Source organism: Ptychodera flava, chromosome 4, assembly GCF_041260155.1.
Source record: "Ptychodera flava strain L36383 chromosome 4, AS_Pfla_20210202, whole genome shotgun sequence".
Taxonomy (NCBI): Eukaryota; Metazoa; Hemichordata; class Enteropneusta; family Ptychoderidae; genus Ptychodera; species Ptychodera flava.
This window is the reverse complement of record NC_091931.1, coordinates 922567-934920: the sequence shown is the minus strand read 5'-3', so window position 1 is coordinate 934920 and position 12354 is coordinate 922567. Positions and strand designations below refer to the sequence as shown.

Sequence of the window (12354 nt, the reverse complement as noted above, 5' to 3'; positions counted from 1 at the left end):
AGATGTTTGCCTGTCATATCAAATAGAATAGGTGAGCTGGTTAAAGAATACACAGCATAAAGTGACTTCCCCTAAATACAGTTGAAGCTTTGTCAGTTTTGGAAGGTACTTAACTGAGAAATATTCAGATAGGACACCAATTGAAAAATTGAATCTTAAGTTGTGTAAAATACTTCTCCAAGTTAATCAGTCAGCAACAAATTTAGCAGTGAGAGGTGAGATGGGCAGGCATCCTCTTTTAACTTTTATCGAGAAAATGATGGTTAAATATTGGTATAGAACATACACTAAGAAAGAAAATACTTTGATCCATGAGGTGATGGTATTTTGTACTAACAATAACATGGCCTGGGCAACTGCAATGCAAGAAATTACAGGATTGGAGAGTGTTGGTAATTTTTGGCAAAATGATAAACATAGTGTGAAAAACTTAACAGATAAGATAAGTAATGACTACATTTTAAAATGGAAAAATGAAGTTAATGCAGAAAAGACATCATCAGGAGAGAATAACAAATTACGCATTTGGATACGGATACGGATTTTAAAATGGAAAAGTATTTAAGCTGTATCAAGGATAAAAATGACAGAAAATACATTACCAAGCTGAGAATAAGTGACCATAATCTGATGATTGAGAAAGGTAGACACATGAGACCAAAACTAAAAGCTGAGGACAGAATTTGTAATAGGTGTGATACCAACTCAGTTGAGGACGAATTTCATTATATCATGTGTTGTCCATGTCATACACAATCACGACAAAAATTGTTAGACTCGATAGCAGTCAACAATGAAAACTTCAAAAACTGGGATTTGCAAGCCAAATTTTGCTACATAATGAGCAATACAAATAGCATGATATACCTCACAACATTTATCCAAGAAACATATTTTTTAAGATTACCCCATATTTCATATTATGCATAAAGTTATATCTTATATATATATATATATATATATATATATATATATATATATATATATATATATATATATATATATATATTATTTTTTGATAAGTATCCTTTTCTTATTTTTGTAGTATTAGTTCTTGACTATGTTCACCTTTGAGGGAATAACGTCAATAAAGATATTATTATTATTATTATTATTATTATTTAATCTCACAAATATTCAAGCTTGCTTACAATGCAAAGTAAAACCCAACCAACCAATTACAGAAAAAGATGTGTGTTTGTATGATTAGTGACCTACATATGTCAATTTTGTTATCTTTATGTTAACTTACCACAGATCAAGGTCCCTCTGGACCATATGCAGATGAAATCTCTCACTGTAAATATCTAAGTATTAAACCTTTCACCCCCAGTTCCCTGTATACAGGTCCAACTTTACCATAGAAAACAATGGATTTGGAACAAACCATGGTGGTGAAAGTATTAAACCAGCATGAACCAAAAATAGTCAATGCATTCATAAATTTCTACAATGAACATTTAGCTATAGGGAGTGAAACTTCAGTGTTAGTACCCATGACTGCAAGAAACATTACAGGTGATTACATTATCTGACATGTATGTTATACCGGTACATAGCAAAGTCAGGTTTCTAAAAGAAGTATAATGGACCATGAATATAATAAAAAATAAGTGTTAAATTTCTACTACTGTACATAAATTTGCTATCACCGCAGTGGTTGAGGGATAGACTTGTTTCTAGTTTGTGATTGTGTAAAGTCGTCAAGCCAAGGATTGTGCAGTATCTCCTAATAGTAACTCTCTGGGTAGTGGATGTGTACATACATGGAGTGAACGTGAATGGCAGCAAGTTTCTTCCTGACATTGCGGTCTGAAAAAAGTCACGGTTATACTTGACATCAAACTTGGACCAAGTTGAGTGGATCGAGGGACTGTGATACCATAATCAAGTCAGCAGTCATCCAAAGGCAACAGACAATGACAGTAATCCTTTTTCTGGAGGATGGAGATTGATACTATGTGGGACTCGATGCAAGTGACTGCCATGGTATGCTACACACAGCCACTTAATCTATCCTTGAGTCACTGTTTGGTTACAGGTGCAGTTGTCCAAACATAAATTGTTCAAGTGAATACTAGTAGTCTCTCCCATTGCTATATGTTCATTCTGTCATTCATGACAAATGGAGTTTGTATATTTTCAGTAAAATTGTATCCATCCCAAGAGGGATAGTAAAATGTTGCATTGTGTTGATTTGCCCATTTCCCCAGTACAGCTTTCTCTGTCACAAATCTGTGACCCCCTCTTTTTGTTCTCTCTTGTTTATCATAATAACCACACTCAGTCTTGTTCCTATATCTTCCATAGTAGTGGAACACAGCAGTATCATTTTGGTGTTGTCTGTAATTAATGGGAAACAAAGAACAAATTGATTGGTCCAAGATTGATTGATAATTGGATGATTGCCAGGACACAAAGGCCTGACGTACCTACAAAGCTAGATTTCAGTATCTTGCAACTCACTGTGCACTCTTGGCTCTTAATTACGCTGTCTGACATTTACTTTGCAAATTTTTCTTTTCAGAATATGAATATTCATACACATGAGATGTCTCTCACACAAAATAACCGTGCAGTACGTGCCCTCTACTCCTTCATTAGAACTGAGTCAATATGGCATTGCTCATACTAGTAGAATCTACATTTTTGTCAATGAGATTTCAGTAGGCAACACTATAGGACAGCTGAAGCCATGAATGTTTGATCACTAAAAGACAGTGAAAAATCAATAAATATGCTTGACTTACTGGCAATATTGGTCATGTATCATGCCATAGATGTTGATGTGATCACAAATATCAAATGCCATTTTCATGGCAAATAATCCAGTGGATAGCCATGAATTACTTCCCATGCTGTCATAAATAAAAAATGAAAAGAATAAAAGTATTATAAAAGAAGAATAAAAGGAAGAGTAATAATGTACGTGGGTCTGATTTCATGCTCTTTTGCAAGCAATGTAACAATCGTAGAAATGCATGAAGATGGAGTCACGGAGTGCTTCAAGAAAGTGTTGTTATACTACTTAAAGCCACAATAGCTGCAAATTTTATACAATATTTTCATAGTTTTATTTTCAACCAAAGTTGATTTGTGTAAATGTTCTAACTGATTAGGACGTGTATAGAAGGATCACTGCTTGCTGATTTGGACTATGCCTATATGTTTGAAGAGGTTAAATAATAGATAGGTGCCACACTGGTAAAATGGCATCCCCATGGAAAAGCAAAAAAAGAGCAGTATTTCCTGCACATACACATCATTACTATACATCTACCATCGAGAACAATAGAATTTAGCGTGCGCTAAAAAAGCCGTACGGAACGCACGCCCGTTCCGTAACACGTACGGTTTCAAGGCGCCCCATTCCCTGCGGCTGTATCTGCGCGGTCACTGTAGAACGGTTTCAAGGGACCCCTTGGACGAGTGCCAGAACAAGTCTCGCACGCACTCTGTACGTACGTATGTGTGTAGTGCACACACTCCAAAACTTGCAGAAGCGCGTCCGAGGTAGCGTTCCACACTGGCGCGATAAAATCGGAAGAAAAATTGTTGACATTGCACGAAAACGGTCACTACTCCGACATTTTGATGCCCCGATCAGGAATGTAAGATGTATAATAATAAGGTTATTACGAAAATAATAACCTCATATGATCATCCAAGAAACAAGCATGATGCCATTATAAGGTAGAACATGCCTCAGGGACAGATATTCGGACCCTCAAATTTCTCCAATTTGTTTCTGATATACCACTTGTCGAGGCTCATTTTAAAGCTCTTGAAGAAAGGAAAACTTTCACTCTCTTAGTTTTCCGAAAATCTAAAATTTAATTTTTACCCCATAGAGATAACACAGGGATGGCAGCCATTTTGAATTTCAAATATCGGTAAATCTTGGGTTATTAATGTTTCTCTAGATTCAAATTTGCATGGCGACCCCCAATTTTTATTCTTGATTTTGAAACAGAATGTTTGAAAGATTCCTTGAGGAATGTTTGAGCAAAAGTTTAAGCCTTTCAGTTTTGAGGCGCATTATAACTACCTTAACTTGTCTACACAACTCACGATGGTGCACATCTTGTTGTTGTAATCTTTATTTTCTCTATCCCATGATTAGTTTTTGAAAATGGTGGGAAATCTAAAATGATGTTAAGGATGATAAATACCTTTAAGACACTTTCAGATTTTTATTTTTTTCTCAATTGAAGAAGTTCCAAACCCCAATAAAGTATATATTTTCTGAAAGCCCTAATATAGAGTTATCCGACCAACCACAGTATATGGTCATTATATTTGCATAAGAGTCACGTGACAAGCGTTTTGCTGAACCTCCCAAAAAACAGTTTTTTCCCCCTTTCGCGAGCACGCTGCAAGCTTTCCGGTTGAAATTGTTCATTGACAAGCCTTGACAATATCCTTCAAATCCCTATCTGCGATTTTTTCTCGGCCGCTCCATTCAAATTATATGGCGTAATTATATGGCGTGAAAATTACAATTCCTTGAAAAGCACCTTAGTCTAACACCTTCAAGAGCGCATAACAAAAAACAAAAGCATATATTCACAAATTGAATTCGAGAAAAACACAAAATGCCTGTTTTGCTACTTTGATGCCACAGCGTTTGATAAAATAAACGTGCATTAACCTAGATGCGGGCATATTTTGTTACCTAGTGATAATGTCGACCGGGAATGACAGTTGTTCAAAGAAAAAGTCTGAGGAAAATAAAATAAATCGCGGAAAACCGCCAATTTTGGAGCCTTTCTTTTCGGCACGTCGCTACAGCAAATGGCTTCAGTGGGCGAAAACAATGACGTCAGCAGTCATTACTGATATCGGGCGTGTCCTAAATTCATATGTAAATAAGCTTGCTGCGTTCCCTAGATAAACACTGCAACGCTACAAGGTGATACTATTGGAATAATTGTTTATTGTTCACAAGTTGTGAGAAGTAATCTAATAAATGACGAAAAAGACGCCAAGCATCGCAAAGCGACGAGGTCAACCTCCTACCACAACCATAGCTTACATGTATAATTAGGGTTTCCATACGAAGTTTGGTGGGTACCGACTAACGTTTCCGTATTTTGACGAGTAGCAGCAACTTTATCGTGCCTTCAACCATGGAGGTAGCTACCTCCATGCTTCAACAAACAGCTCATTATAAATCTCCATTAACATGTATATCTAAATAATGTAGCGATAACCTTCCCAGCCACACGACCTGACTTTTTAGCCATGTAATTTCAAGGCTGTAGACAGGCCAAAATTTGTCTCACGAGAGGTGTCATTTATTCATACATATAAATCTCTACGCCCGTTTGCATCAAAAGGAAAGCTTGTGACCCACTTTTTTGAAGGGTAACATCTCTGAACCACTTTGTAGCAAACAGTCCGAACTTATCGGTGCCATTTAAAAAAGAGTTAGTAATTACACTCCGATTTTCTGGCTTTGTAGGTGTGTTCTGAGCACGGACGTCTTTCTTTCTACTGCCATGGTTCTGAGCCAGACAACGATCACTGAAGCCTTGTCTGGAGCGGCATGATTAAAACCATTTTGTTGTGTGGTTTGCGTAAATTTATTTATCTGTCTGTTTTTTTGGTTTCTTTTTTTTTGACGCATTCCCCGACATTTCACATTTGGTCAAACAACAATTTGATCGCGGGTCTCGGAGTGTTATGAAGGCAACTTGTTCTGAAAAGTGAAAGTTTATTGCGAGTCCGTGACCACGGGGAAATTAACAGAATAATGCTTTAATTTTTGTACAAATAATGAAATACTGGTCGTGTACTTCGGTCCAACACTAAAATATCGCCTTCTTTGACATGTTAAAACCAGAAATGGCATCGTTTGTTTGTAACTGCTCCCCACTGCGTTGAGGTACGAAGAGCAGTGGATAGGCAAGCAGCACTTCTCAGCGTGGTTGAGTTCATCCACGCGATATACCAGTTGTCGATTCGAAATGGCAAGTTCGGCGATGATGTAATTTTTCGAGGTAACATAATTACTTTTGTATTCTTGTTTGGTTTATGTTCCTATAAAAGTCTAGCTAAAGTTTAAAATTGCATCAAACAAAAATTGGAAATATTTAAAAAAGATCCTATGGATATGAATTGGGACTGTAAATTATATACTTTACAATCGAGATGACCTTTGACCGGCCCATCATCTGATCATTGGTACATGCATACGCTGCGAATGTCTGCTCAAAAAGGGTCAGTGGTCTGGTTTTTGAATTGCTCCTAGCTCCGGTCAGTCTGTGGAGATTGCAAACCAAAGCAAGGTCATTCGAACGTAATGTAGAAAAGTCAACGCGTGTTATCCGCCAACGTTTCCCGATCGGTCCAAGGAGAGGTTGGCGTATTTATTTGCGCACAATTTCGGGGGAATACAAGTTCGTGGGAGGGGATGTCCCCCGATCGACTGTCAAATTGTATGACATTGCAACCATTCCCAAAATAAAACGACACTGAAACCCTTGGTGAGGTACTTGGATGTAATCTTTATTCACTGTGATTACGTTCAGATGCACTGACGACAGTGCATAATGAGCTTAAAAATTAAAACACACAATCACTGCATTAGAAAAAAAGATTTTTCGGGTTTTTTTTCGGTTACAGGAACAGGAACAATTTTGGATGTCGGACTTTATCAGGTATACAAAATATAATCTGAAACGGACATAAAAATCATGTTCGGCATCATAGGTTGGGATTCTGGGAACAGTTTTTGAATGCCAGACATTGTATTGACTGACATTATATACCAGAAAAAGTTGTGGTTTTTGGTTGTTTTTTTTGGCCATAGTTTCTTTCGGAGCAGGATCGAAGAATTTTTAGTATGGAACTTTCTTCTTGCATGTCGACACACGTGTAAAATGTTAACGGAAGTGGACGTAATTTTTTTGGTTTTAGGTCATAACATTAAGTTGGATGGAGAACTATGGAAAGCCGTCACTGTCTTAGGCAGCTGCTTCCAAGTCAACAATTTGCATTGGCATTATGATTATACCATTAACATTATGATGATGTTCATTTACTCTATTGTGATGCCGATTTACACAATAGTGATGTCCATTCACATCGTGATGATGTCCATTTCCATTATGATGATGTCCATTTACATTATTGTGATGGGCATTTACATAATGATGATGTCTATTTACATCATAATGATGGGCATTTACGTAATGATGATGGGCATTTACATTATGATGACACCCTTTTACATTATAATGATGTCCATTTACATGATGATGATGTCCATTTACATAATGATGATGCCCATTTATATCATGATGATGTCCATTTATATCATGGTGATGTCCATTTATATCATGATGATGTCCATTTATATCATGATGATGTCCATTTACATTATGATGATGTCCATTTACATAATGATGATGTCCATTTATATCATGGTGATGTCCATTTATATCATGATGATGTCCATTTATATCATGATGATGTCCATTTACATTATGATGATGTCCATTTACATAATGATGATGTCCATTTATATCATGGTGATGTCCATTTATATCATGATGATGTCCATTTATATCATGATGATGTCCATTTACATTATGATGATGCCCATTTGCATTATAATGATGTCCATTCACATTATGATGATGTCTATTTACATCGTGATGATGGGCATTTACATTATCATGATACCATTTACATTATGATGATGTCCGTTTACATTGTGATGCTGTCCATTTTCATCTTGATGATACCAAATGACATTATGATTCTGGGCATTTACATGGTGTTGATGTCCATTTATATTATGATGATCCGTATTTGTGTCATGATGATACCTATTTACATTATGATAGTGCTCATAACTTAATGATGATGTCCGTACAATTTGTGGTGATGCTCTATCACATCGTTATGGGGGCCATTTACTTCGTTATGTGGGCCATTTACTTCGTTATGATGGTCAAATTTCCCAGAACCCCATGCGAAATCTTAGACATGCGCATTCGTTTAAACTAGCTGAAACTTTTGTCGGAGATCGAGAGTAATACTCAACACAGTATCCAGTAAGAATGGATAGTATCTTGAGAGAGTTATCTCTGCAAACACTTACGCCAAGATTCCAACAACAGAGGCAGGTCCTGTTTCACTGTGACAGAGAAAAACAGCAATCGGAGAAGGAGATATGGCGGTCCGACGACTACATGGAGTGATGGACTCATTTAGCGACAATGACATTGACTCCACTCTACGCGTAATAAGATACATACTCTAAAGACGACAAAGCCGAAAGGAAAGAGAAAGAGAGAGAAAAAAAAATCAATCAATTGTAAGCTATTAGGGTAGGGAGGGAGGGTGGGGAACGCTCTGGGGTTGAAGCCAGTTCTGATTAACTACTAGGTAGCCTCGTCCGTAGACCGTCCCACTCACATCCTCGAACCCGGCCCATTTAAACTACAATGAAACAAATATTATTGTTCACTTAAAGCCGCACTTTTCAATCCCAGGTTTTCGCATTAGTGGAGTTCTCCTCCCAGTTAAACGCTTGGCCAGTACGATGTTTGATTTCTATAACACTGATTACACAAACTGATCTCAACCTTTTATCACATTTTGCTAATCCTGCAAACAGAGTTTATGCAAGCTATTGATTGACGGTCGGTTCAAATCGCCAACGGTCATTGATTCCCCACCACAAACGCTCGAATTTCCTAAAAAATTGTCTTCCAGTCGCGCTTGACTTTGAATATAACCACAGAGTTCGATCGGCAGCAACTTCGCGCTGACCGCTTGGCAGTCTGTCTGTCTTTTTGCGGCCGGGGAAAACTAAAAAGTGGCATTTTCTGGAGCGTGTGCCCGCTTGTTGCCTGTTTGGTTTTTTCTTTCTCTTTTCTCCAAAACCTTTCTGTATCAAACATTTAAATTGTGAAAATTGTGTCAAAACATTAACAATTTCTTTAAATTGAACAAGAAAGCTATAGCAACTACTGCAAGAATCAGTTGGAGTAAAAAATCACTGCAGCTGAGCTTACTTCTGGGATCAACCCTCGAGTCGTTTTCTAACGACACTCCTCATGGTCTATAACACGAGGATCTAAAACAAATCCTCCTTACAAAATCATAGCTCGTTATGTAACTTTGACCAACATGTGAAGGAGTAAGCATTCCGCCGATATCCGGAACGACAACCGAAAAGTCCGGTTAGTTAATTCAAACACTCTTTGCCCATATCACTCAAACAGTTAAAAGGTTTCACGATAGCGGTTTTAACAACAGGGAAACTGATTTTTTTTGGTCTCCATTTTATGCCACAACTTATTGTATAAAACCAAGATGCAATCTGTCATCGAATTGGTACTGCAATCAACCAAGCTAAAAACATTGCTGATCATATACAAAAAACAGCATCTGGCAAAGAAAACAAGCGACCTAGCGGCCGATATAGCTCCGCTGTGTTTATGTAGAGAATAACTATTTTTGACACATGTTGATGAAGAAGGTGGAAAATCTTTGATAGCTCAATGCAGTGGCCAGAGAAAAGTGGCTAAAATAAGCTGCCAAAACACACATTGAAGATTTCATCATACTTTGAATATATCACATTGGATCATCCCTAAGAACATGTCAACCAAAGCTATCTGATGAGTAGATTTGTGAGAATAAAATTTTCTGACCAAAAACGGCAACAATTGCCCCCAAAAATAAAAATTGCAGATTTCATCATAATTTTAAAAGATCAAATTTAGTTCATCTATAGAAACCTGTATACCAAATTTCAAAGCTGTTAGACCAGCACTTTTGTGAAACACATTTTTTGACCAAAAATGGGAAAAATTACCCCAAAAATTCAAAATTGCAGATTTCACCATTATTTCAATAAATATCATTTAGTTCATCTATAGAAACCTGTATACCAAATTCCAAAGCTATCAGATGAGTAGTTTTGGAAATACACATTTTTTGACCAAAAATGGCAAAAATTGTCTCAAAATAAAAAATTGCAGATTTCATCTGTAGAAACCTGTATACCAAATTTCAAAGCTATCAGACCAGTACTTTTTGATAAACACATTTTTTGACCAAAAATGGAAAAAATTGCCCCGAAAATACAAAATTGCAGATTTCATCATAATTTCAATAAATATCATTTAGTTCATCTATAGAAACCTGTATACCAAATTTCAAAGCTATCAGATGAGTAGTTTTGGAAATACACATTTTTTGACCAAAAATGGCAAAAATTGCCCCAAAAATACAAAATTACAGATTTCATCAGAAATTCAATATATATTACTTAGTTCATCTATAGAAACCTGTATACCAAATTTCAAAACAATCAGACCAGTACTTTTTGAGAAATACATTTTTTGACCAAATATGGCAAAAATTGCCTTAAAAATGCAAATTTACATATTTCTGCACAATTTGAACAAATCTGAAATAGATCATCCCTAGGGACATATGTACCAAATATCAAAGCTATCTGACCGGTAGTTTTAAAGAAGAAGATTTTTAAAGATTTTTTTACCAAAAATGACAAAAATTGCCTTAAAAATACAAATATGTAAATTTCACCATGATTTGAACAAATCTGACTGAAGTCAGCCTAAGTAAACTGCATATCAAATTTCAAAGCAATCGGACAAGCCGTTTGAGAGAAGAAGATTTTTTTACCAAAAACACCAAAAATGCCCCAAAAATACAAATATGCAAATTTCACCACGATTTGAACAAACTTAAGTGAGGTCACCCCAAGTGAACTGCATATCAAATTTCAAAGCAATCGGACTTGCGGTTTCAGAGAAGATGGCAATTGTTGACGGACGACAGACGACGGACGACGACGACGGAGAATCAGCCTATTTGATAAGCTCCGCGTCGCTGACAGCGGAGCTAATAAAAACTGAGAAAGCTGCCATATTAAAGTAATCAAAGTTGGCGGCATGAATTAAATAAACCAATACTCTCCTCAGACCAAACCGATTTCAAAGGCCGTTTACAGCAAATATTGTCAACGAAACCATGAAACCTGGGAATGGCTAAACACAGAGAAATACGATTTATTTCTCGAAACAGCCTTTCACAACATGCTTTTCAAACACCGGAAAGCAGGCACCAATATCGACCCGCAATCTATTACAAAGTCCATGAAAAATTGACACAAAACCAAAAGTTCGGTTAATCGATTTAAATGCCTAAAACAAACTAATCGTTGTCAAATTAGTACAACATTTACTGTTAACATAACGAGCACTAGCAACGCTCAAAATATGCCCTAAAACAAAAATCCTTATGAGCGTCCAGGAAGTCCGGTCGATGCTGGGTCATGTTAATTATAATATTACCCCACACACCCGATCGCTCACTACAGAGTCAGTCAATAGTGGTTCTCTCTCAATAACGAATCTGGCTTCTCCTCGAGGACGAAGATGACTTCATCACACAGCCAAGCGGAGGGGATACAAAACAAGAGAGAGACTGATGAAGGAACCCCATTTTTGGTTCCGAAACACCGTGAAGACGAATCACTCGATCAACAAACCGGTTTACCGGGGACCCAGATCACAAAGCACTATCGATTCACCGATTTCTCGCCATGTATTCAACAAAAAATAAATGCAATGATCCTTTTATTTACCATATCGTAATATTAAACAAACTTGGTAGAGCCGATGTGTGGAGTTGCCCTCATTTTCCTTTATATTGAAATTTAGAATAAAGATAATGTCAATAATTATCATGGTATGCAAATAGCCATCACCATAAAGTTAATGAGCATCATCATAATGTAAATGGGCGTCGTCATAATTTAAATGGGCATCATTATAATGTAAACGGGTATCATCATAATGTAAATGCCCATCACCATGATGTAAATGGGTATCATCATGATGTAAATGCCCATCATCATGATGTTAATGGGTAAAATCATAATGTAAAAGGGTATCACCATAAAGTTAATGAGCATCCTCATAATGTAAATGAACATCATCATAATGTAAATGGACATCACAATAATGTAAATGGACATCATCATTATGTAAATGCCCATCACAATAATGTAAATGGGTATCATCATAATGTCAATGAACATCATCATAATGTAAATGGACATCATCAAAATGTAAATGGACATCATCAAAATGTAAATGACCATCATTATAATGTAAATGGACATCATCATAATGTAAATGGGCATTATCAAAATGTAAATGGACATCATCATGATATAAATGGACATCACCATGGTGTAAATGGGCATCATCATAATGTAAATGGACATCATCATAATGTAAATGGACATCATCAAAATGTAAATGCCCATCATCATAATGTAAATGGACATCATCATTATGT

At 36.5% G+C, this 12354-nt stretch overlaps 1 protein-coding gene across 3 annotated transcripts in view; it reads right to left on the bottom strand.

The window, feature by feature from the left end:
• Positions 1 to 1009: 1009 nt before the first annotated feature.
• LOC139130636 (alpha-N-acetyl-neuraminyl-2,3-beta-galactosyl-1,3-N-acetyl-galactosaminide alpha-2,6-sialyltransferase-like) overlaps positions 1010 to 12354 on the bottom strand; it is a 38716-nt gene continuing 27371 nt past the window's right edge. The window contains exons 4-6 of one of the 3 annotated variants that reach the window (XR_011551927.1): positions 2751 to 2858; positions 1410 to 2343; positions 1010 to 1320 (exon numbers count right to left, since the gene is read on the bottom strand). Coding sequence is in view for 1 of the 3 variants with exons in the window: in XM_070696381.1 (XP_070552482.1) it covers positions 2097 to 2343; positions 2751 to 2858 (355 nt within the window). In the remaining 2 variants the exon portion in view is untranslated. The other 2 variants (XR_011551926.1, XM_070696381.1) reach the window with 2 other exon arrangements.